This window comes from Tupaia chinensis, unplaced genomic scaffold (genome assembly GCF_000334495.1).
Source record: "Tupaia chinensis unplaced genomic scaffold, TupChi_1.0 Scaffold143836_2, whole genome shotgun sequence".
In the NCBI taxonomy this organism is placed as follows: Eukaryota; Metazoa; Chordata; class Mammalia; order Scandentia; family Tupaiidae; genus Tupaia; species Tupaia belangeri.
The window spans coordinates 486,670-510,991 of NW_006203687.1; the positions used below are offsets into that span (position 1 = coordinate 486,670).

Below are 24,322 nucleotides of genomic sequence, written 5' to 3' on the forward strand. Positions count from 1 at the left end.
TTGTGCGCAAAAAAAAAAAAAAAAACACCACACACACACAAACACAAAAAAAAACAGGAAAGTATTGTGAAGCAAATGAACCGACTGCCAGAAACCAAAACGCAGTAGCCACTTGCCTAGGACTCTGAGCACTGGCTGGGAAACCCGGCAGGTGGCAGAAACAGCCTGGAGCCCCAGCCCATCCACCCTCTCCCCGGGGCTGGCCTATTGCCTCTCCCAGCCCTTCCACAGCAAATGCAGCTTTATGGCCTCAGAGAAGAAATCCGGACTATCTTTCTGCTGAGTCTTTATCTGCTAGGAGCTCGGCACTACCCTATAGAATGAATGAATGAAAGAATGAACACTCGGGTGCTGTCCTCTCCTCTCCCTCTTCCTTCGACCACCACTGCGTGTCAGAATGCGGTGCATAGCCGGCCAGCTTTCTGCAGCTTGTTCTACATGCTCCGACCCGCAGCGCTCTGAGGCGAGCAGCCATCTGACTTTCTTTCGGTCTTCCTGAAGTCAGGTTCTCTAGTCCCTGCGGCAGGCACTCAACCCAATCTCCGATGAAGCACTTCGACATCACAGGTTCATTTCCTTTTTAACTCTCAGGAGACACGGAACAAAGTTCATTAGTTAGGAAATTATCTCCAGAGCAGTATTTTAAATTCTGTTCCTGTGTGAGAACTCTTTCTCAAAAAGAAAATTTTTACTTTATAAGTACAAAGAACATACCTTTTACTAAGTTAAGCATAACTCTATTTTCATAAAATTAAAGACAGCCGTAACACAACGATTATATAGAAGGCAGCTCCTTCACTCAACTCTGCTTTCTTACGGGATCTGTCACATCCAGTTCACTGAACTGGCGATGAGGTGTCCTTTGACATTCCCACTGGCATTTTCAAATAAATAAGCTGCCCTTCTGGAATCTGCCTTTTCCAGTTCAGATTGAACTAGAAAAATCTTTAGGATGCATATTCAGGAAACTGACTTTAAAAAAATCCACACAGGAAGTCAGAGTTCCAAATCTGGAGAAATTGCCTTAGTGTGTGAAAGTCTGGAGCCAGAACTCACTGGGTAACCTGTGCAGTCAGCTGTGAGACACCTCCAGTGTCAGGTGGTACCCCAGGAAAGCCATCGGCTGCTGAGTGCTGGGTCCCCACCTCGCCTGTCCAGGCTGGCCCTTACCCCTCACATGGGTGCTTCTCCTGGATTGCCACCCCCTAGACATTGCCACGGCTCCTTGACACCTCTGCTCATACCAAGGTCCCCTTCTCCACAGGCCTTCCCTGACCACCTTCACAGGGCAACCTGCCCCCCTACTCTGACCACCCTTCTCCTATCCGCACTGATTTTTTTCCCCACAGTGCAAATCACCTTCTCTCAGTGGATGTAACCGACTTATTTGTTAAACATGTCTGTCTCCTTCCTATGAGAACATCGCCTCCACAGTCCAGGTATCCTGGCCTGTCAACTATGCTCTCTCTGATCGGCACAAGAGTCAGCTGTAGAGGGCACTGCGAACTTTATCTTTAAGGGGTAAAGAAAGCTACTGAGCATTTTAAGTACAGAGACAAGGAGACACCTAAATGAAAATAAAAAAGACAATGCAGGGGCCTGCAGGTGACATGGTGGTTAAGGTGCTGAATTCCCACATAGCCAACTATGGTTCAAGTCCCAGACCAGTGGCTTGAAACACATGCACAGCAAGTGTGCGTGCATGCATGCCCAAAATCTCGAGAGAAGAATGAAGGAGAAGGAACTGCAGCATGGCCATCCCTCTGAGGGAAGGGGGTGACTTCTCACTTTTCCTCTCTCTGTATCTGTCTGTCTTTCCAGTGAGCACACACAACCTATGACAAAAACCTAAAAAAAAAAAAAGAAAAAGAAGAAAGAAACAACCCCTTAAAACATGCAGTCCGTGAGCCCAGCACCCTCTAGCTCCTGGTACATGGCTGAGACTCCACAGGTAACTGGTGGATCGATGAAGGGTTCTGTCTCACTACAGCCCTGCAGGACTGTGCAACCTTCCAGGACAGGGACCCTGCAGGCTGAAGGGAACCTGAACCTACAGCTTGGGGGAGAGGAAACTCTGGACTGCCAGAACAGCAGGACCAGTCAAAAATGGTGACGGAGAACATCAAAATGAGCAAATAAACTTACACAAAGTTGCTGTCCACACTCATATGGTTTAAAAATTCCTCTCCGATGGTTTCAAAGCCAGGTTAAGGGCCACTCAAGATAATTAATCTTGCTACTTATTGGCAAATATTTTTTTAAAAATGTATTAAGCTTGATTACTTATTTTCCACTTTTAATACTGAAATAACTTTCAGCTTTTTCTAAAAACCTTAAATCTAGCCTGAAAAACAGAAGCACTTCTGAAAATAGTATAGGCTGTGTACTCGAAAACTGGGAAAAACAGCAACACGTCAGGTGCAGAAGAAGGTATTTCTGCTGCTTTGAGCTAAAATAAAAGGAGGAATAAGGCCCTGCAGCAGATGCTTTCATTGGGAAAACATTCCTAACGAGAAGATTCTTTATACTTCTTTTATAGTTCATAATCACTCACATATACCTCACATGTCATGAAGACTTAATAATATTCTATTTAAGTTTTCAGGAGAAAAGTGAAAAATGCCTCGAGTTCTCTAAACCTATGAACCAACATGTGAGAGACCATGAGATGCTGCCAGCCATGAAACATGGCCGACGTCCCACCTGACTAGGGTGGGACTCCTGACTTCCCTCACCAACCAGAGATAGGAAATGACACGGAGCACTTGACAGACAAGGTGCTTACAGCAAAGAGTGTTTCATAAAAATACTAAATACACTGAAAATGCGATGGAAAATAAGAGAGAGAGAGAGAAAGAGAAATACATAAGGATAAAGAGGAGGAAAGGAAAAAGATGGAGGTATTTACAGAAACCTGAGGGATGACAGGACAGAGACACGAAGGGAGGAGATGAAGAGGTGCAGGGGCAGCCCGACAAGATGGGCTCACCCTGTTCATCCAGTTTCATAGGGTATCTCTTGAATTCACATACACACAGGCATGTAAACATAAATGTGAGCATATATACGTGTGTATCTATGTATGTGTGTACACGCACCTGTATATATGTATGTATATGTGTGTGTGTGTGTGTATAAATTTGGGGAGGCGAGGAAAAGAGAGAGAAAGGTACTTTTTCACAGGGTCTCACCCTCGTGACCTTCCTGTCCCAGCTGGTTAGCAACATCGATGCCTATTTAGGTGGTCCAGGAACTGAACTCCAGTGGGACCCCAGCCTTGCACAATGGCACCTCACCACTTGTGCCTCCACGGCTAAGTCTGAAACGTTACTTGAGAAATATCTCATTTACTTGTGGTCTCCCACCCTGGGTCATTTTGGAAAAACCTCTGCAGATCCGCAGGCCACCAACCAGGCGTCCGACCCTGCCCTGGACCCACCTTGGCAGTTATCTGAAACTCCTCGTGCTCTTTCAGCAGCTCCTGGGTGTGCTGGATGCTGGAGCCCGTTGAGGTGTGTGTGGAAAGGTAGAACTCCCCGTTGTCATGGATCCACTCTAAGGCCTGGAGAGGGGAGGGATGGAGAAGCGTCATGGGCTAAACGTGTGCGAGGAGTCCCAACGCCCTGTGCCTTGTCTAAACGGCAGATCACGAGCCACAGCTAGCACACAGCAAGAAACACTCCCTCAAGGAGAGAGAAGTTGCTGGAATAAGTTTCACAATTCCCAAATTAAAAAAAGAACATTCTAGAAGGTTATAATCGTGTCACTTAGGCAACAAGACAGAAAGTTTAAGAGTTTCTTATGACGGTGAACATAAAGGCACAATAAAAAAATCCACAATTAAGATCCTCTCTCAAGAATATCAAGGGGTCGGCCCCCCAGCACAGTAGCAATGCGCTGCTCAAGAAAAGCCAATCCCACGTGGTGACAGGCTGGAGGGCTGCAGGGTAGCGATCGCAGTGACCCAACCATGGAGGGTGCCCACCCGCCCTCTCCTGAGTCCACCCAAATTCTATTACAGTGAAGAAGATGAGCGTCCTGAGAGGGTGTAGGTAGAGGGCTGGTCTGGAAGCCTCACATTTTGCTAAATATCTAGATATTTGTGTCACTGAAACTTTACAACCTGACTGGGGTTTTCCAATTAAACGGAAAAAGAAAGCACATGCATGTGAAGGGGTCGTCAAAAAAATTCATGGAAAATGTGTATTGTGAAAAAGCTGCTCAAGGATTTCAATAACTTTTTTTTTCTTTGTTTGGGAGAGGTTTTTGCTATAGGGCGCGTGCACTCACCAGAAAGACAGAGACAGAGAGACAGAAAGCGAGAAATCACCCCCCAGAAGGGATGGCCACACCGCAATCCCTTCTCCTCCATTCTCCTCTTGGGATCTTGGGCACGCACGCACACACGCCTGGCGTGAGTTTAAGCCACCGGGTCCGGGACTCGAACCGCAGTCAGCTACATGGGAGTCCAGTGACATAGCCATTACGCTAACTGCTGGTTCCTGATTTCAATAAATTTTTGCACTTGTACTTCAATTCCATTCTCCCATAAACTCTTTGAAGTCCCTTGTATTTCCTATTGCTGCATCTGGCTGGATCATGTCCTACTGCCCTTGCTTTTGGGGGGGCTTCTGTGGAGCGTAAACGCACCCCCAGGGGACTGGCTGGGTTCACACGGCAATGGGAGGACCATTATGGACCAGGTATTCACTCAGGTTTTAGGTTTTGCTTCTATTTTTGGATATCCGAAGTGAAATCAAGACATAGAAACACACACATCTAAAGAGGCCTTGCGAGGCTAAAGAAGCCGAAACAAAGTGAAAGTACACTTGATAATTATTATTCTCAGTAATATCTAGACCACCCATTATACTCTGCAGGTTTGGACTAGAAACACTGCTATCTCTGCTGAATGAATCATAGCATTTGTGGTGTTTAACTTAGGAAAAAAATGCCCAGAAATCCTGAGGAGAAAGGACTGTGGTGCAGTCATCCTCCCTGGGGGGTGATTTCTCACGAGGTGTGTGTGGAGAGGTAGAACAACGCTGCCGTTGCCTCCCTCTGTCTCTCTCCCCCAAGTGCACATACCCTAATGCAAAATCCTTAAAGAAGAAAAGAGAAAAAGAAAAGGAAAAAGTAATCCTTAAAACCCCGACTTCCCAGACACTGGCATTGCGAGTTTGTAAATAACTCTTTCTTTAAACCTCCCTGGCCCACCCCTGGTCTCAGGCATCTCTACAGGCAGTGCGATAGTGGGCTAGGACCAGCGAGGTGGAGTCCTGGTGGGACCAGAAGGCCTGGGCCGTGAACCAGTCACATTTGCTCAGCCAGGAGCGTGGAGCAAGGGATGGAAGGTAGGTGAGACCAGAGGGGAGGCTGTGAAAGGGGGACAGGAGCCATCGAAGTCCCACCCAGAGCTTGCTTTTTTTTTTTTTTTTTAAAGTAAACGTGGCTGCTGTGTATGATGGGGTTAGAGCAGAGAGTAGGAGGAAGCAGCTCCCCAACCAGCAAGCCTGAGCAGAGGCTTGGCAGGACAGAGGACCGTCCTACCAGACCCACAGCAGGGACGATGGCGAGAAGAGGGAAAGCAGAGATCAGGCAGAACACTCCTGAAATGAGGACGCTGAGTGGGACCTGGGATTTACAGATCTGGAAAATGGAGGTCTGGCTGGGAGATGCCATGGAGCGAGATAAGACAGCAGACGAGCTACATGCAGCCCTGGAAGGTGCCACTGGGGGTGACGGATGAGGCAGGCAGGTTGGAGGTCCGGAGGGCCTGGGGGAGGGGATGGCCAGGGCAGTGCCCAGGAGCCACAGCTGCCCCCCACGTTCCCATCAGGGGCACCCACCTACTAATGTAATGTCGGTGTGGGACCTCAAGGTCTGTCTGCTGTCACGACGGACAGTGACTATAGGGTTGTGATGACAGTGGAGGAAACCCCAACAGGGCCATGGGGTGGCGGGGTCAGCGTCCGCAACGGCTGAATCTGAACGGCTGTGTTTTTGGCAAATGAGTTGGCTAGGAAAATGCACCACTACATTACATTATCTGTCTCTCCCGAGACGGTTATCCTCCATTTGGCTTCTCTGAAGTTGAACGACTCCTTATCTTTCCACAAAGACATAATATAGATACGTGAGAAATTTACTGTCACAGAATACCACTGCTTGCCACCCCACTGCCGCCAGTGTGGTCACCACACCTGAACAGTCGGCCATGAGGAGGGACAGGCCGAGCCGGGAGGCCAGGTCCACGGACCATGAACCCTGCTCTGGGCAAGGAGCGGCCCTGCCTGTGGTGCCAGCCACAAGGCTGATGTTCACCGAGTGGGTGGGGATCGAATCTGTCCCCTCTGTGGAAAACTACGCTTAGCCCTCAGACTATGAAGACTGCAGTGAACACGTGTCAGTGCACGGTGGGTGAGGTTGGATTCAGAAGAAGGTCCAGGACCGAGTCACGCTCAGGATGTGGGTCACATTCACAGCCCCGAGGGACCCAGGTGACCCTCAGCTAACTCAAGTGGAGGACACGAGATGACGTGCCACATTCGTTTCATGCCTTCCCTCTCGCTTCTGCCTGCTGACCACTCGTGTCCCAGGGAGCTGCTGCAGGGCCCCATAAGCTGCTATTGAGGCCAGTGAGAAGGACAGGGAGCTGACCGTTTTGGACGGGCCAGTCAGGCTCCACCAGAAGACTCAGGCGCCACCAGAAGACGCTCTGCCTCCGGGACGGACGGCCTCGGCAGAAGCCCTTTATCTATCTCAAGGCGGCTTCAGAGGGCAGATGCGCCAAAGGCACACACAGACGTCTACCTCGGCTGGATGCGGGAACGAGCCTGTCCTGACTACGCTAAACGATGACAAGTCTTGTCACACATCTTATCTCGGGTTAGTTTGACTTATCTGACATACAAAATTCTGTCTTGAAAATATAAATACAGCAATATAAAAAACTGCCGATGGTATTTATACAAGTATAGATCTAAGAATCCACAATGCCTATTTTGGGGGGGTGGCAGGGGGGGAGGAGATCTCGCTGTGCCATAATCCTCCTGCCACGGCCCCTACGCCATAGGGCACATGCGCTTGCCAGAAAGACAGAAAGTGAGAAATCACCCCCCAGGGGGTATGGCCATGCCACAGTCCCTTCTCTTCTCGGGATCTTGGGCATGCACGCACATGCAACTGGCATGAGTTTAAGCCACTGGGTCTGGAACTTGAACCGCGGTCAACTACATGGGAGTCCAACAACATAGCCATTACAACAACTGCTGGTCCCCACCCCACTCTTTTCTAGACAAGGTCTCGTGATGTTGACCAAGCCAGCTTTGAGCTCCTGCTACCCCTGTTCCAGCCTCCTGAGCAGCAGGGAGTACAGGCACACACACCACACCGGCCCTTTAGGTTGTCCTGGGAATGGAACCCAGGATGCCATGTGTTCCCAGTGTGTAGGGCACAACATCTTACCAGTGCACCAGTGGCTGGGCCCAAATCATCACGATTGGTCCCCGGCTGTCTCTTACATGGGCAGAAACAGTGGGGTAAGCTGACTGGCATACTTGATGAGGGCTGAAGCCACCAAGTGACACACAGTCCCAGAATCTGGGTTTTAAAAAACTATTCTTTTTTGTTTGTTTGTTTTTCTAATTTGGTAGAGGACATATGAGCTCACTAGAGAGACAGACAAATGCAGAGGGAGAGTGAGAAAGTTCTCCTCAGGGGGCTGACCACACTGCAGTCCCTTCTCCATTCTCCTCTTGGGATTTTGGGCACACCCACACCCACACACTGCACATGTTTTCTGAGCTGCCAGGTCCAGGACTCAAACCATGCATCAGCCATATGGGACCTCGCTGCCTCAACCATCACACACCAGCTGGCCCACAAGCTATTCTGTGAAAGGCAGCTCATTCTGGTCATCAGAAAGTGGTTTTCTCCAAGATGATGAAAAATGACTCTCTGTGAGAGGAGGGAGGTGCGCTCGGGGGTCGGGGGCCGAGGGCCGAGGGCCGGGCGTGCACTGACCTGCTTGGCACTTCTCTCGAAGACCACGTACTGCTGGCACTGGTCCAGCCGCCGCTTCCGCATGGTCCAGTAGTGCAGCACCCTGTTTTCTCGCTGGAAGAGCTCATTCAGGATATCTGGGAGGAAAAGGGAAGAGACACGAGTTGGCCTGGCAGTCTGATCAATGCCGCGGAAGCCCAGCTGTTTCCACGCAAATGCCAGAGCCAGGCGGAGTTTAATACCAGAGCCGCACTGCTTCCCGACTGCCAGGGCTTCTGGGCCTGACCAGGCCTCTCTCCACACTCTGTCACCTTACAAAGAGACGGCTGGATGCCTAGGGTGGCTTGTGACTCCGCAGGGCAAATCCACTGCTTATCCCCAGTGGGGGCAATTGGGCAACAGCTGGAAAAACATCAGCCGGAGGCATTTTGTTCAAGGTTATTAATGCCTTCCTCTGGAAGGCACTGAGTAAACATTAAAGATGGTAGGTTAACATGGTGGAACCCAAGAACACAAAGGTGTTTTTTTGTTGTTACGGTTTTTTCGTTTTTATTTGTTTTCCCCTCAGACATAAGCTGTGGAGAGGGAAGGACATGCAGCAGGGAATCGGGAAGCGCGAAGGCACAAAGGCAAGTTCCGGATGGTGCGTGAAACTCAGGATGCTATAACCGAGGCGCTGCCACCTTAACAGCCGCACAAAGGAAGTGTCAGGAAAAGCCGTTAGGAATGTAGAAGACACAGACCTAATGCGCTTCACAGACAACACAAGACGTAAACAGTCTGTTAGAAAAACGGGCACAGTTCATACACGTGAGTGTAATTCGGACCATGTGATCACTACACACAGACATGTTTGACCTCTCAAGGACAGAGTTCAGTCCTCCCGGCAAAGACCAACAGCAGCCGGTGTTGGGCAGGGCTGGGGGGGTGGGGCAGAGGAGCCTACACAGCTGAGGGAGGAAGACCAGGCGTAGCCCCAGTGAGGAGCCATTTGTCTACACGCAACAACACTGAACAGGTGCACATCTCTGAACCGGGAATGTATCTTTCGGGTGTATAAAACCACTCATGTTGAAATGCACCAACACAGAAGTGCTGTTTGGAGCGGTGCAAAGCCGGTTACCACGCATGAAGCCGGCATCTGGGGGGCAGCTGGGTCGATGACAGAACGCTCTGTGGAGTGTTTCCGAAATCTGATTTAGGAGGTCACTAACTAAGATACGTTCGTGTCAAGGAATACAGTCCCATTTTGGTAAAAAATAAAAAGTAGGGGCCAGCAGGTGGGATGGAGGTTAAGGTGCTGGATCCCACATGGCCAACTGGATGGTTTGGGTCCCGGAGTCTGGAAAATCACACAGGGCAAGGGTGTGGGCATGCCCCAAATCTTGAGGAGACTGGCGATGGCAGGGCCATCCCCCTCTGGGGGGATGATTTCTCATCCCCCATGTCTCTCTGGTAAGCGCATGCATTCTATATCAAAATAATAAAATAAATAAAAAGTGGGATGGGAGATTGGGATACAGATGTTTGCATTTCTCTACATAAACACTTTTATTGAGTGGGATACATGTTTGCATTTCTCTACATAAACACTTTTATTGGGTGGTCAGAAAAGCCATTTTTTTCTATGCAAAAATGCGTCAATACTTTCTGACCACCCATTATACACATGGATGGGAGCACGGAAGTTTTACTAGTGGTAACCTGTGGAAGAAAAGAGTAAGGGGACAAGGGCATAACCTCATTACACTGGGAAATATTTAAATTAGTCCACTTCCAGAGATCCTAGGAAGCTGGGCACTTGTGAGGGGTGGGAGTTAAGAGTGGCAGTGACATGCCAGCTCCGGGTCACGCTGCGTGAGGTACACTATACTGCAAAGGTGATTAGTTCTGTCAAATCAGTTAAGACTCTGACCTTTAAAGTCTGTCAAAAAATTAAACTGGCATGTAAAGGAAAAGATCACACCCACGAAATTAACATAAACCTTCTAGTTTTTTGTGTTTGAAGTTTCTTCCTGACCCAGACTGAGCCTGGCAAGAAGAGTGGCTGGGAAGAGGGGGAGCTGCCTTCCTGGAGGGGGCTGATCACTAATGGGAGCTTCCTCAGGCTCCTGAGGGATTCCCTTGTCCAGTGACCTGTGGGGTCAGGCTGTCCTTTCTGTCTCCATCACCCTCACGTGGATTTCCCACACAGTGCCTCGGGCATAAATCTTTCACTCCCATGTAGACCACGACCGAAACAGAACACTTCCTGTTAACTCTCCCCAGCTCCCACATTACGACCCGCACCAGCAGATGCATGGCGACTCTGTGAGTGAAGATTAAACATGGCTGCCCTCACACTCGGACAGGTGGCCCATCCTGGTGAGGACTATCGTGACATCTTTAACAGAGCAAACAGGATACGCCCAAGGAACAAAGGCAGTATTAAGAGATAAGAGAAAATCCATTATTTTTATCTGAAATGGGCAAGTAACCAATTGGTTGCTTTGTTAGTTGCCGATTTTCCCAGAAGAGCCCAGTAATTAGATAAAAGTCACACTGAGAGAACTTAGAGGACTGTACTAGTATGACACAAGATCATCCTGCAACAGTCAACAGAGAAGCCAGAGTGGAGTGCAATGTAGAAAGTTCTAGGTGATCATTTTAATTAATTTTTTTTTAAGGTTTTGCCAAAGCCACTTGCTAGGAACAGAAAGAGAGAGAGAGAGAGAGAACGCGAGTGTGAAATCACCCCCCAGAGAGGGATGGCCACGCCACAGTCTCTTTTCTTCCATTCTTCTCTTGGAATTTTGGGCACACGTATCCAGTTGGGTTTTAAGCCGCCAGGCCCAAGACTCGAACTGCAGCCGACCACGTGGGAGTCCAGCATCTTAGTCACCATGCTACCCTCTGGTCCCAAGCATATATTTTTTAAAGTGTGAGATGAATCATTTGCTAACTGATTATTAAAATAATTTTTTTCCTATGAATATACACCTAGGCCATTCGACCCTGGTCAAGGTGGTTTCTCAGTATCTCGGTTTCCTCCTCTGTTTACTTGTCCATCTGATCAACCCAATTATTTATAGTTTAGCATGTACTTCTCGGACTTTCTTCTATGCCCTGCCTCTACTTACATATAAAAACATGGTTTTCTAGGGGTCAGCTGGTGGCCCAGCACTAACGTGATGCTCTGTGACACTGGCCCTCCTGGGTCCAATTCCATGGCCTCCCCGGGCATGACAGGTGCACCCAGGTGCCCATGACCCAACGGGCTGAGGCTGGGTCATGGAATTGAGACCCTTTTAGAAGGGCCTGTCTCTCCTTTTCTCACAGAAGAAGTGAATAAACTTTAAAAAATGAAAACAATATACATAGTTCTTATAAACATTTATATTCAAAAGATATTAAACTATATAGTATTATTTCAAAATTTGCTTTTATTAAGTATATCTCAGGTATATAAAACTGGCAATGCTATGCAGACCATACATGTTGGTATGTAACTTTTTAAAACACTTGTTGACCTAATTCTTCACGAGTGGGAGAGAACAGATACCCCCAACGTGGTCCTCATGCCGGCCCCCAGACCCAGCTTCAGCCAATCCCAGATCATGAGCGCCCACTCCACAGTGTTCACGGAGGGCCCTGCACGTGAACCTGGCACTGACCCACAAAGCTCAGCCTTATAGGGCGCTGTGTTACGACCCAGCCACCGTGTGGCCTGCCATCATTCCTTGTTTTGAACTTTAAAAACTATTTTGCTTATTTTTAACTCTGGTTCTCATGTTTCTCCCCATATTTATAATATTTTCACTTATTTTATTCTTGCTGGGTTAGGGATTAACACAATAAAGACTCTGAATGCTGCATTTCCCCATTTATATTCTTCAACTTGATTCAGTGAATTATCACTTATTTGATATATTAAAAGCCTATAAATTTGCTTAAATATTTTATAATTAAACTAAGATTGTCAGTGAGGACTTGAAATGGACATTTAAAACGAGGCCCTAGATCAACAATCTGGAACACCAATACCTCTGTGTCTAGCGCCCTCGCCCTTGCTCTCGGGCGGCCTCAGGCAACCCCGCCAACCCCCAGCTGCACTCACTTTTCACTTGCTGCTCAGGAGCTTTGATGTGCGTCACCATCCCCGGCATGTTCACGCTGTTCCTGTGCAGGTATTTCAGGAAGACATCAGCATTCCTCCTGGCAAGTGTGCAAGCCTGAGAATAAGGCAGAGCAGCGTGCTGTTAATGCCACGCACACAAACAGGGACTCTGAGTACACGGATGAACAAAATACGAGTCTAACGTCCCTCTTCACCTAGAACATTCATCTGGCCAATGCGAGCTATGGAAAACACATGGGTTAAATCCTATTTCAATTTTTAAAAACAACTCCCTCAAAGTCCTTGCTTTGGTGCCACTAGCTGCTATGGTATGAGCTGCCCTGTGGAGAGGATCGGGTGGCAGGGGACTAAGGACAGCCACTGGCCTACACCAGGAGAGGAAGTGAAGGCCTCTCCGTCTGAAGCCTGGCATGATGGCATCCCTAACCAAGGCTTTCGGAAACCCTGAGCCACAAGATACAGCGAAGCCATGCCTAGACATCTATAAAGGGCAGATGGGTCAGCTTCTGGGGTCACACCGTGTCTGTCTCTGTCACAGCTGCTCAGCCCACCCTGTAGATGAAAGCAGCCGCAGACAGTAAGTGCATGAGTGTGGAAGGACGCAGCCCTAGGTGGGTAGTTTCCCAACTGCTGGTTAGGAAGTCTGTTACACGTGTTCCTGTTTTTATGTAGTAGCATAAAGCACATAAGCAACCCCATTAGCCTACTAGAAACGCAGGTTTTATATGAAAAAGGATACAAATACAAAAGGAGAAAAATCCCTTGACCATATTAGAATTGGAAATCTCTTCCAAACTGCCTGCTCTTGATCTGCAATCTGTCTTTTCTTCAAATAGTTCAGTCTCCTCCTTGTGGTAAACGGTGTGTGGAGACACTAGGGATGCTTAGTATTAGTGGACCGGTCATTGTTTCTAGGCCTTTTGAGTAGAAGGAACAAGGGCATCCTTTTTTCTTTTAATTTTTAAATTTTTTCTATTTTTTTTCTTTTTAAGATTAAAATGTATCATGGGCATGAGTCTTGACCGGTAAGTCTGAGATACGTTATCATACCCCACAGCAAGGACGAGGCTAGAGACGATTCGGGCTATGTCAATAGGACATCGCAGCAGCCAGGCTGTAAAGGGGTTCCCGGGGTCGGGACGGGTTACATCTGAGGAATGTCTCTATGTGAAAATCTGTGATAAGACTTAAAGAAGTCCTATGGAGAGGTTGCTCAAGCAACAATTCATTATTCTGAAAATGGCAAACAAAAAACATCAAGCATGTACTCCACTTTTCTGGACAAACTGTTTTAGAGTCCCAGCGGCTGAGAAGGTACTAACTCTTGCTATTCAAGGCCAAAGGAGTGTCAGAGTTAGACATTTCACAACTCCTAATCACACGGTGTCACGCTGGCTACTAAACTCATGAGGTGAAGGATGGCGGGGAAGCCCACAGTGGATGAGCTGGCACTGGCCACAGCTGAACCACTCACAAATCCTCTCAGTGCAGAGACAAAAAGACAGCCGGACCTTTTTCTTTCATGAACCTCTGGATACAACCTAATAGGGACTACAAAGCAACAGCAGCAAGGTTGCCCACCAACACACACACGAACCACACACACTCAGCTCTGATCTGACCAGGGCTCTCGGTTTGAAGTCCTTTAGTGGAGTGTGGACGCACTGCATGTGTGTGCGACATACCACTACCGAAATCTGAACTGGAAAATCCCACAGTATGGACAACCCACTTCTTCCATTAATGAGTGGTAACTAAGGGGGTGTTGAGATCAAAAGTGATTTAAGAGACATATTCACCAAATCAGGATGTGGACCTTTTTGTATCCTGATTAAAACTACATATAAAAAATAATTTAGGGGACAATGAAGAGAAATGCAGACATGGCTGGATTTCAGAGAATACAGTATTATGGAATTACTGTTAATCTTTAAAATTTTATTTATTGTTACTGTTATTATTTGCTATAGGGAATATGTAAGAGAGAGAGAGAGAGAGAGAGAGAGAGAGAGAAAGCCACCAAGTCCAGGACTCAAACCGTGGTGCGCCATGTGGAGTCCAGCACCCTCAACCACCATGCTACCTGCTGGCCAACTGTTAATCCTTAAAATTTCAGAATGTCATTGTGGTTCTGTATTAGGAAGGGAGAATTTAACATTAGAAACATATCGATGCATTTACAAATAAAATGACATAATATCTACAATTTAAAATAATCCACCAACAGTAGGCGTATACTCGGATGTTGGTAATTACTGAAGCTGTGTGAGAAGCAAACAGGGGTTCATTATCTCCTACTTTGTCTGTATCTTTAAGTTTCCATAATAACACGTTTAAAATAGCTCCAATACAATAGAAACTTCTAGTTGAACACAGGCGTTCAAACAGGCTTGTGATTATTTTTGTTTTGCAGTTTTACCTAAATATCTTTCTTAATTATATTAACCGAGTAGTATTCACTTTTGTTTTCTATTAGCAAATCATAGTGGTTTTCCCATTGTCACTTCTTTAAAAAGTAAGTCACTGTGGTGGGAGATCAAAATTAGTTACCAGATATCATTTCAAAGTGTTAGAATGAGTCCTGCCAGACTAAACCACCACTGTCAGATGATTGTCCTTGAAACAAACAAAAGCTATTAAATGTGATAGGAAACAGAGTTAGGGAGGCGAGAGTGTCCAACCAATGAAAAAACCTGAACTTCATAAAGCAACAAGGAGAAGAAAACGGCACGCCTATTTTTAACAGATCTGGGCAACGGTAACAAACAGAAACTCGGGTGCTTTATTTAAAAGTCCACAAGTGGAACATGGAAGTGCTCAATGTCAAAGGGTTCTGAACAGGAACCAGCAGGTGGTGTAGTGCTTAAGGTGCTGGACTCCCATATGGCTAACCGTGGTTTGAGTCCTGGACCCAGCCGCTTGAAACACATGCTGGGCGCATGTGCATGCACGCCAAAATCCCAACAGGAAAATGGAAGAGAAGGGATTGCAGCATGGCGATTCCCCCCTGGGGGTGGGAGTGATTTCTCACTTTCTCTCTGTGTCTCTGGTACGTGCATGCACCCTTAGCAAAAAAAAAGAAAAACTCTTAAAAAAATTCCAAACATTCTGGCCATTTTAAAAAATGTAACTGTTTCAAGCACATCTGCAGTTGTGTATGATCGCGTATGACACATATAAAAACAGGATAAAGCCATCTTGAAAGATTCCTCATTTAAAGCTTTGCAGAGCAAACTGTCCCCTGTCTGAAGGGGGTCAGATCTCCCCTGCAGGAAGTATTTCCTGGGCAGGCATCAGCGAGGACCCTGGAAGCCCCAAGAAGCGTAGGCTTGGCCTCTGTCAAACTGGCTGACGGGTCTCTGAGCTGCAGCGTTCTTGCCTCCTACAGGCTGAATATCTCAAGGAAGATTATTTTAAGCCCTAAGCATTGTGTTTCGCCTAATCAATCAATAGATCACTTAACTGCTCTGTCTCCAGAATTATTCGGTATTGTGACTTCTTTACAGAGATTTCGAGCTCTTTCCTCATGAAAACTAGAATGGCTGGGCAAATCACAGATGGAAAACATATTTTAAGATTTTCTCTCATGGACTCACTTATCGCTGATGCATCGTTACCCCAGTCCCTGTCCACACAATGTGAGAGGTGGAGGCGGGTGTGTGAGGGAGGGTCCCTCGGAAGGGGAAGACTGTAGCACACAAGGCTTGAGGAGTGTCTGCAGGTGCTGCTCCTGACTGACATCGAGACACTCTGTCACCTACGATCACACCCCAGGTCTGTGTGTGCTCGCCGGGGGTGGGGTGTGGGGGGGTGTGTACTAGCACCCATCAGGGCCTGTCTATACCTTTAGGAATGCTTCTTTCTGCTCCAGGTGCTTGCTGATCATCGGGGTGACGTGATCTGTCTCAGAATTGGGTCCCAGCTTATCGGCCCCCCCGCACCAGTCCTCTTCCCTCTTGTACTCCTGTTCCAGGCTCTCGAGGACACTGCAGACCTGAGAAAAGAAAGTTCCAGGCTCCGAGGGACGTCACCCTTCGGAACCTTTGAGAAGCACTTTTGACAGGCTCTGGGGAAGATGATGTGGGGGAAGGTCCAAGGACCAAGGAACGTAAGTGGCTGTACTGCCCCGAGGACAATGGCAGGGGTCAGAGCTGCCAGGCCTTTCAGATACAATCAACACGGATCGCCTGTCGCAGGTCTGTTACTTAAATCAGAGGAAAGGGCTCTTTTCTGCTCCTTTCCGCCATTATCCTTTGATACTATGGTAGCAAGAATCACCTTCGTTCCAGGAAGCGTCTTTTCCCTGCGTGACCCAGACCAACGGGCTCAATAACGATGAACTATCAACAATGACGAATGAGAAGCCCAATAAATGGGAGCTCAAAACAAATGTCTCTTGGGAGCCCGGGGAACCGAACCACTGTGCCCACCTGCTCGGATGTTTTGTAGAAGGCGACGGAGGCGTTGACGAGCTTGAGCCGGTCTTCCATCTTGAGCATGAGCTGCTGCCAGTGCGAGGCCACCTTCTCGGCACAGTCGCGGATCATGTCCATGTCGTAGTGGTTGGCCTGCAGCATGGCCTCCGCCTTCTGCTGCACCTGCAGCGCGCTCTGGTGGGTTTTCTAGTGAGACAGGGGAAGAGGGAAGGCGGCTGACCAAGGTGTCATGTGCAGCGGGGGGGACAGGGAGGCTGCACTCCGGTCCTGGTGACGCTGCAGAGACAGCTCCAGGCCAGGCTCACTGGGATGCTCCTCACGGCACAGCAGACAGCTTGGTAAAAAGCTGTTAGGCCTATGACAATGTGCTTAGTGCTGGACGAGCTGAAGAAGGGTGAAATGCATTAGGACCTCCCAGAAAGGGTCTCACTGTTGGATTCTCTGCTTGAAAAACTGCAGAAAAGACCCCTAACAGCTGCGATTCTAAAAAAAAAATCATCACAATCTCCAAGTTTATTATTCCTATTGCTCTTTCTTCTGACAGTCACCAGAGGCCAACAAACAGGTGGAGAGAAGGGGCTAGAGAGGAGACTTTTCCTTTGCAATTCCAACCATGGGCTCTGGTGAAAATTAAAAAAAAATTTTTATTATCATCATAATCTTCTTTATATTACATTGGATTACATATAACTTTACAGTGCATTACATTGCTTTTTCAAAAGGGAATGCCATGCATGTCAGTCAGTACAGAGACATTAATCTCCCCGCTTCAACATTCAATATCTTTTCTATGCTTTCCCCAATCATTATTATTATTATTCTAATTATTATTTTTTTAAACAGTCAATCACTATTTCTCATTTTGCTCGTAAAAAGACTTTGCCCATCATGAAGTACTTACTTCTCAGACCAATCCAGTTGAGAATACCATTCATGTCCTCATCAACAGGTAATAAGCCATATCTGTCTCTCACTAACCTCCTGCCTCTCTATTATTCTCTTGCTATCTTTCTCTATCCTCTTCTCTTCTCTGGTGAAAATTTTTAAAGAATTACTGACTTTTGGGCCAGGAGGTGGCATAGTGATTAAGGCAGCTGGACTCCCACCTGGCTGACTGCAGTTCTAGTCCTGGACCTGGCAGCTTGCTTTCTCACTTTCCTTCTCTCTGTCTCTCTCTCTAGTCATCTTCAAAATGAATAAATACATAAATAAATAAATGAATTAATTAAAATAATGACAATGAATAAAATCAAATTAAATATTATTTTAAAAAAGAACAGATTTTTAAAAAATGTTAAAAACAAATGAAAAGCTAAGGTTGAGCCGTGGTGTTCTCTGGGATTCATGCCACACGCCAGGTCTGTGGGAATTCCTGGCAAACCCAGTGAGAATTTCACTCCCATGTACTCACTATAAGATCGTGAGCAACCGAGAGGGCAGGTTCTCTCCGGGGGGAGCTAGAACGCTGGGAAGGGGTGCAGTCGGGAGTTCACAGCTCTCTATGGATACTGTCCTTGTATTTTACCTGAACAATACAAATATTCCCATAAAACACCGGACATAATACACTTCCATCTTTCCCCAGACACGGCACTTCTTTGCACTGAAACATGAGAGACCACTCAGTGGCACCAAAGTTTTCGACAGATGCCTAGGGTTGGAGGATCAGGAAGAATGCTCACGTGTGCAGGGTGCTGGGGCAGTTACTCAGGAAGACACTGGTGGTGAGCCCTGGGGCTGCCTTCCATGGCTGACGCTACGTATGTAGGATGAGCAAGAAACACAGTTTCTGTCATCGAATGCACTCTTCCCCATGGCCTAACGGTGAGACCACCAATCAGAACATTTTCCAACATCCTCCATCTCCAAAAAGCCCTAAAAATGATGAGCCCACAGGCTGAGTGGAGCACAGGGGCCCGTACTGCCACAGCTCTGGGGGCACTGACTCTCGTGAAGGTGGACTGTGCTGCTTTAAGCAGGGTCTGGGGAGTTCTGCTGTCCATACCGGTCACTAAGAACTGTGAATTCATGGTCTGCACCTGCTTCAGAAGACCGTGAGCTCTCGGCTCCCTGGGGCTGGTCACCCAGCAAGAACTGCTTATGAGCACAGCGAAACATGCTAAGAAATCCTCAGCCCAGACTCCAGCTGGGGCTCCCGGGTCTGATCAGAGAACGGCACAGCTCATGGCAGGACAACAGGGACTCCCTGGCCTTTTGGACTCTGGCTGCGGGTCCCTTGGCTAGGGTGTACGTCAAGTCACCACCTCCTGCAGTCACTCGTGAGCACTGCTGTGTGGGTCCTGGGAGTTTTCTACCAGTTTAGCCCAGTCATGCCGTGTGAGGGGACCTGGCAGGCTTGCTGGGAAGGAAGCCTGAGCTCAGGGCAGCCGGCGCTCACCTCGATGGCGTGTTGGAACTGCTCATGCTCGCGCTGCAGTTGCTCGGCCTCCTGTAAGGAGCTGGCTGTGATCAGCCCGGCGTTTAACATGGACTCTCCATTACGGATCCAGCCCAGCACCTGCAATGACACAGAAACCCCCGCAATGCACTCCCATGCACCCCGCAGACCACCAGGGCGGGCCACGAGTTGTTCCCATTGGCAAGAAGTGTCGACTTCTTGGTTATCCTACTGGTGACAGCCTGGTATCACTCAACAGTATCTGATCCAAGTGCTGCATAGTTTTAATTAACTTACTTTCAGTAGCGACCAGGGGCTAGAAAGGTGAAAATTCTAGCAGATTGTTAATATGAATCCATAGGTAAAAACGATTTGAGGGTCACATATCAGAAAGCCTACTTGACAGAACCAATTCCCTGGGAATCGAGGTGTATTTTCATTCCCTCTCAGGCCTAACAAACATGAGAAACTGTCACACTGCTTGATCAAGAACAACTAATTTATTTCACTCACCTATTTTCTGATTTAACCTCAGTGTAAGTGGCGTTATAACCACAGCGTGAATTAAACTGTACCACCGTGCTCAGGATCAAATCATGAAATTCTCAACTGTATACACAAACGAGGAAAAGCCAGTTCTGCCAGCAGGACCCACGGGATTGGGGAGGCCATCCTGGACAGCCACTGTGTCAGAGACCTCTAGTTATTACACGGCACCTTCCTTCTTTTCTCATTTGCTCAGAAACTCTACCTTTTGGGAGAGCTTAAAAAACCCCCACTTAGCTCCCATATAGCCGAGAGATCAGAGCAGCAATCTCCGGGGGAGTTTTCCTATACAGGCTCTGCCTCTTGCTTGTTATGCTTTCTCCTTCCTGGTGCCTGGGATATGGAGGTAATAGCTGGAGCTACATTGGTCATTATGCCACCGTGAGGGAAAGACCGTCCATCACTAAGACCGCAGTGTAGCCTATCCCAGGGCCTCTGAATGGATACCAGAGCTGTGGGATGGCTTCTGTGATGACCCCAGGTCCTTGGTGTTTCAAGCAAAGAATTGAATGAAACACGCCAACAGTAAAAGAAAAAGGTAGTTTTATTAGGTAAAAGCAGAAAGTAGACACCCAAGAGGCAGAAGCAGGCCTGAGCAGGTGGCCACAGAGAGAGCAGCTCAAAAGGCCCGGCAGCTGCATTCTGCCAGATTCATCATCTTTAACCCAGGTCATGTGGGTTCATCGATGGCTGGCCACTGACTGTTCTCTTCTTACTGGCTATGATCAACTGTGTCTGGGCCCTACTGACTTCTCATGGACTATTTCAGATGTGTCTGGGTCCACTGATCTATCTACTGGCTATGTCAAACGTTGCTTAATCAGCTAGACACCCATCCCTAATGTTCAGCCCACATTATAGGAAACTTTCTGCCTTGTTATTTTTCTGTCTAGCCACTGAAGACCTCACAGCTCCCTTACCAGCTTCCGTGTGCTTCCTCCTGCCTCACCAGCAGTCTACTGTCTCCTGACTAATAACATACAGAAAATAACTTTTTGTAAGCTACTATTTTTTAGTCTCTGTTACCTTATAGGCAAAGGTAGTTCCTAAGAGATATACTAGCTTATTCCTTTACTTCTTAGACGAAGTTGTTTTTGGGTAAGAAATGCTTTACCCATTGAACTCATTCATGGCGTAAAAATACATTACCACCAACGGCACCTGGGGATCGAGAGGTGCCCCTTTAAACAGTTCCGGCTTAATCGCACTTCCCTGTTATGAGTGATGTTGACTTACACACCACATCCTGCCCGTGGTCCAGAAGCACCTCGAGTCCCCTCCAACCACACCAACACTGGCTTTCTGTGCACTGACCTCTGTGTAAATCTCAGCCTTCCCTCCTCCGAGCCATCAGCAGGTTCCCTCTCGTTGGATAAAGTGCCAGATCCACGCATTCGCATTACGTGGAGAGCAATCCCTTCCATCTGGGACGTGGCACTAGAGTGTCTCAGGGACACAAATAAAGTCCCAGTCCACACAGTCTACGATCCTGTCTACCTCAGTACAGTATCTGGCAGAGTAAAGCACAGTTGCTTGGCCCAGGGAACACCACGCTCAGGTTTCTAGCAAGAGACGGGCACAAACAAAACAGCTAACGGAAGTCACTCTCGGGGCTACACCTGCAGGGCGTGAAGGCTTCCACTAAGAGCAGACAGGCAGCATCCGTGCGGCTGGCATCGGTGGGACACCTTAGACACAACTGCCTGGGGGTAGTGTGGGAGATCTCACGCATCAGGACTTCATGTTCTGGTCAGGGACCATCTTCCTGATGCTGACAGGCCGAAGTCCCAGAACATGGCCCCTGGAATGTCTGCAGGGCCGCCAAGGCCAACCCCGTCTCCAGCAGCTTGCTCACCTGCTTCACTTCCGCCTGAAGGTGGCGCAGCTGCACGCACTGCTCCAGGTGCTTCCGGTGCTGTTCTGCGGCTAAGTCCAGTTCCTGCTGCTTTTCATGAAGGAACTCCAACAGGTCCTGGACCCGGGTTGCCATGTCTACATCTCGATCGCAAAGCAGCTCCACGCCTGAAAGGAGACCCTAAGATTTAACTGGCACTAGGACTAGATGACACCTCATCGGCCTGGCCAGGGTGGGCCGAGCCAAGGAGGACACAAGGGAACCCGCCTCTGAGCACATGTGTCTGAAAGAAGGTGGAGACGACTGAACCAAACCCATCTCCATCAATCTACCTTCATCCTACACCAAAACTAGTGAGAGCATAGCTTCCCTTATAAACGAGCGAACTCTGGGTTTTTGTTGTTACCCTCAACACACAGAGTACTCTTTAATGAGTGTTTAATTTGTGTAAAAAGAGTACTGTAGTATGCGGTAGTTGCTAAGTTTCTGAAGTGAGCTATATTTCTGTGGCTACAGTGACATCTGCTGGTAAAAACAGAAACCAGAAAAGAATGTGAGTATTTGCTTAGGACTTCCTTCCATTTCATGTACAGAGATAGAACTGGTAATTGTGTAACATTTAAGTTCATGCTACTTGAAATAATATGTAAAATTAAGGGTAAGTACTGTAACTAGAACGTTAAATGTGACTGTACCATTAAAAAAAATGTAAAACCTTTCCCTTTTAAAATACAGTTATTTCAGGATGGTGTAATGTTATACCGCAAGACATAGTTGACTGCAGTTTGAGCCCTGGGCCTGTGAGTTTAAGCTCACACTGGGCGCGTGTGCATGCTTGCCCAAGATCTCGAGAGGAGAATGGAGGAAAAGGGAGTGTGGCATGGCCATCCCCCTGGGGGATGATTTTTTGCTCTCTCTCTCTCTTTTTCCAGTGAGCGCATGTGCCCAATAACAAAAATCTCTATTAAAAAAAAAAATTGCAGGTATCTCTACTATCTGGAACTTAGAGAAGAACAGAATTTTCAGCAAAATAAAACAGGATTTCCCTGCTGACATGAAGAAAGCACAGCTGACCCACGGCAGGACGACCCTTCCTACCAGAGGCCTGGACGTCGTTGACATACTGCAAGAGGTCCTGCCCTTGGTGGATGACATCGAACGTCAAGTTATTCATGGTCAGGGCTTTGTCGGCGTGGTGCTGGAGTCGCTGCTCCGCGATCGTGAGGTCTTCCGTGTCGAAGTCGTTCATTTGCTGAGAAAGCTCGTCATTCCAGGACTCGAGGTCTGAGATGATCTGACAGAGGAAAGTACTGGTTTAAGACCAAAACAGTAAAAACGAACACATGTATGCTACCTCGCACTGCTGCAGGGGAGGCGGCGGCTGACGTGAGAGACGGGAACTGCGCACTCACAGTGGATAAGTTTGGAGGTCTATAAGTTATGCTAAAATAAAGCTGCTTTTCCAAAAAATTAAGAAGAAGTAAATGGATACAGAAGCTAGGTAAAGGGTTTCCACGGGCTAAAGACGGGACAATGAGATACCTATAAAGAAAAATTACTAGAAGTGAACACAATGAATGTAGAAAAAAATCACTAATACTTAATGATTTTTTTTTTTAAAGGAGAAGAGCTAAAAAGCCAAAAAAAAAAAAATTCTTTGGTTTCAATGACAGGTACACAAGAAACCAATCTTTATTCTGGAAATTAGTACTTAAGGAAGGAAAGTAATTATTTAAGTATTTCAGGATGGAGGAAAGCTCTTCTTTAGAGAAAAATCCAACCATTAAATATAGAAATAAAAGTATAATTATAATTATAATAGTAACATTATAAAATTAGGTTTTCAAATTCTTTTTTGTTTTCGAGAGGTTTTTGCTATAGGGCGCGTGTGCTCGCCAGAGAGACAAAGAGACAGAAAGCGAGAAATCACCCCCCAGCGGGGATGGCTACTACACAATCCCTTCTCCTCCGTTCTCCTCTGGGATCTTGGGCACGCATGCCCACGTGCCTGGCGTGAGTTTAAGCTACCGGGTCCGGGACTCGAACCACGGTCAACTACATGGGAGTCCAGCATCATAGCCATTACGCTAACTGCTGGTCCCTCAAATTCTTGTACAATAGCTGTCTCGGACCATGATCATCCATGTGCAGTAAATTATCATAAGGAGGCTGAGTTCAACAAGGACGGATTAAGATGCCCGAGAACGCAGGCTGACTGTGGTCCCAAAGAATTGGGACCAGGTGGTAACGCCCTCCCCGGGGAGGGGCCTGGGTTCCACCTGCGGACTATCCCACACAGAAACAGAATCTGCATCACATCACGTCTTCACCTCTAACTTCTGAGCCTTGAGGGAACACCAGACCCCTCCTCCCTCAAAAACCAGCTACATGACCACCCCCCCAACGGAAATCAAGGAGCAAATGTGAAATGTGTCGCCTGGTTCCTCTGACTTAGTTACTTCATCGGGTCCTGGCATGAAACAAGGGAGGAGAGCAGTTCCTAACTTCTAAGCCTTGAGGGAACACCAGGCCCCTCCTCCCTCAAAACCAGCTACATGACCACCCCCCAATGGAAATCAAGGAGCAAATGTGAAACGTGTCGCCTGGTTCCTCTGACTTAGTTACTTCATCGGGTCCGGGCATGAAACAAGGGAGGAGAGCAGTTCTTCAGGAGACTGACCACATGCAGGAGCCGGCCCCGTGAGCCCAGCAAATCCGGAACACACAGAAGACAGGAAGAAATGACCTAACACTCGGGGTGCTGCGTAGTGGACTGAGGGGTAGTCAGAAAATGCCCTATCTTTTTAAGATACTTAAGAAAGCCTTTAGGAGTAGAATGACAGGCTACCAAAAATATTCTTTAAAATATTAGGGCAAGACAACAACCAAGGTGCAAGACTGTTGAATTTGGGAGAAATGCATACGAGGTTTTCATTGTACGAGCCTCTACTGGTGTACAGGCTTTT

The 24,322-nt window shown here is 47.6% G+C and overlaps 1 protein-coding gene across 1 annotated transcript in view; it reads right to left on the bottom strand.

Moving 5' to 3' along the window:
• The window catches only part of TRIO (trio Rho guanine nucleotide exchange factor), a 298,566-nt gene that overhangs the window by 120,365 nt on the left and 153,879 nt on the right, over positions 1–24,322 (bottom strand). Inside the window, exons 14-21 of the mRNA XM_027767024.1 lie at positions 22,455–22,650; positions 21,357–21,523; positions 18,956–19,075; positions 16,552–16,743; positions 15,966–16,115; positions 12,101–12,215; positions 8,026–8,141; positions 3,440–3,562 (exon numbers count right to left, since the gene is read on the bottom strand). Coding sequence (XP_027622825.1) covers positions 3,440–3,562; positions 8,026–8,141; positions 12,101–12,215; positions 15,966–16,115; positions 16,552–16,743; positions 18,956–19,075; positions 21,357–21,523; positions 22,455–22,650 — 1,179 coding nt within the window. The remainder of the gene's footprint in view (positions 1–3,439; positions 3,563–8,025; positions 8,142–12,100; positions 12,216–15,965; positions 16,116–16,551; positions 16,744–18,955; positions 19,076–21,356; positions 21,524–22,454; positions 22,651–24,322) is intronic.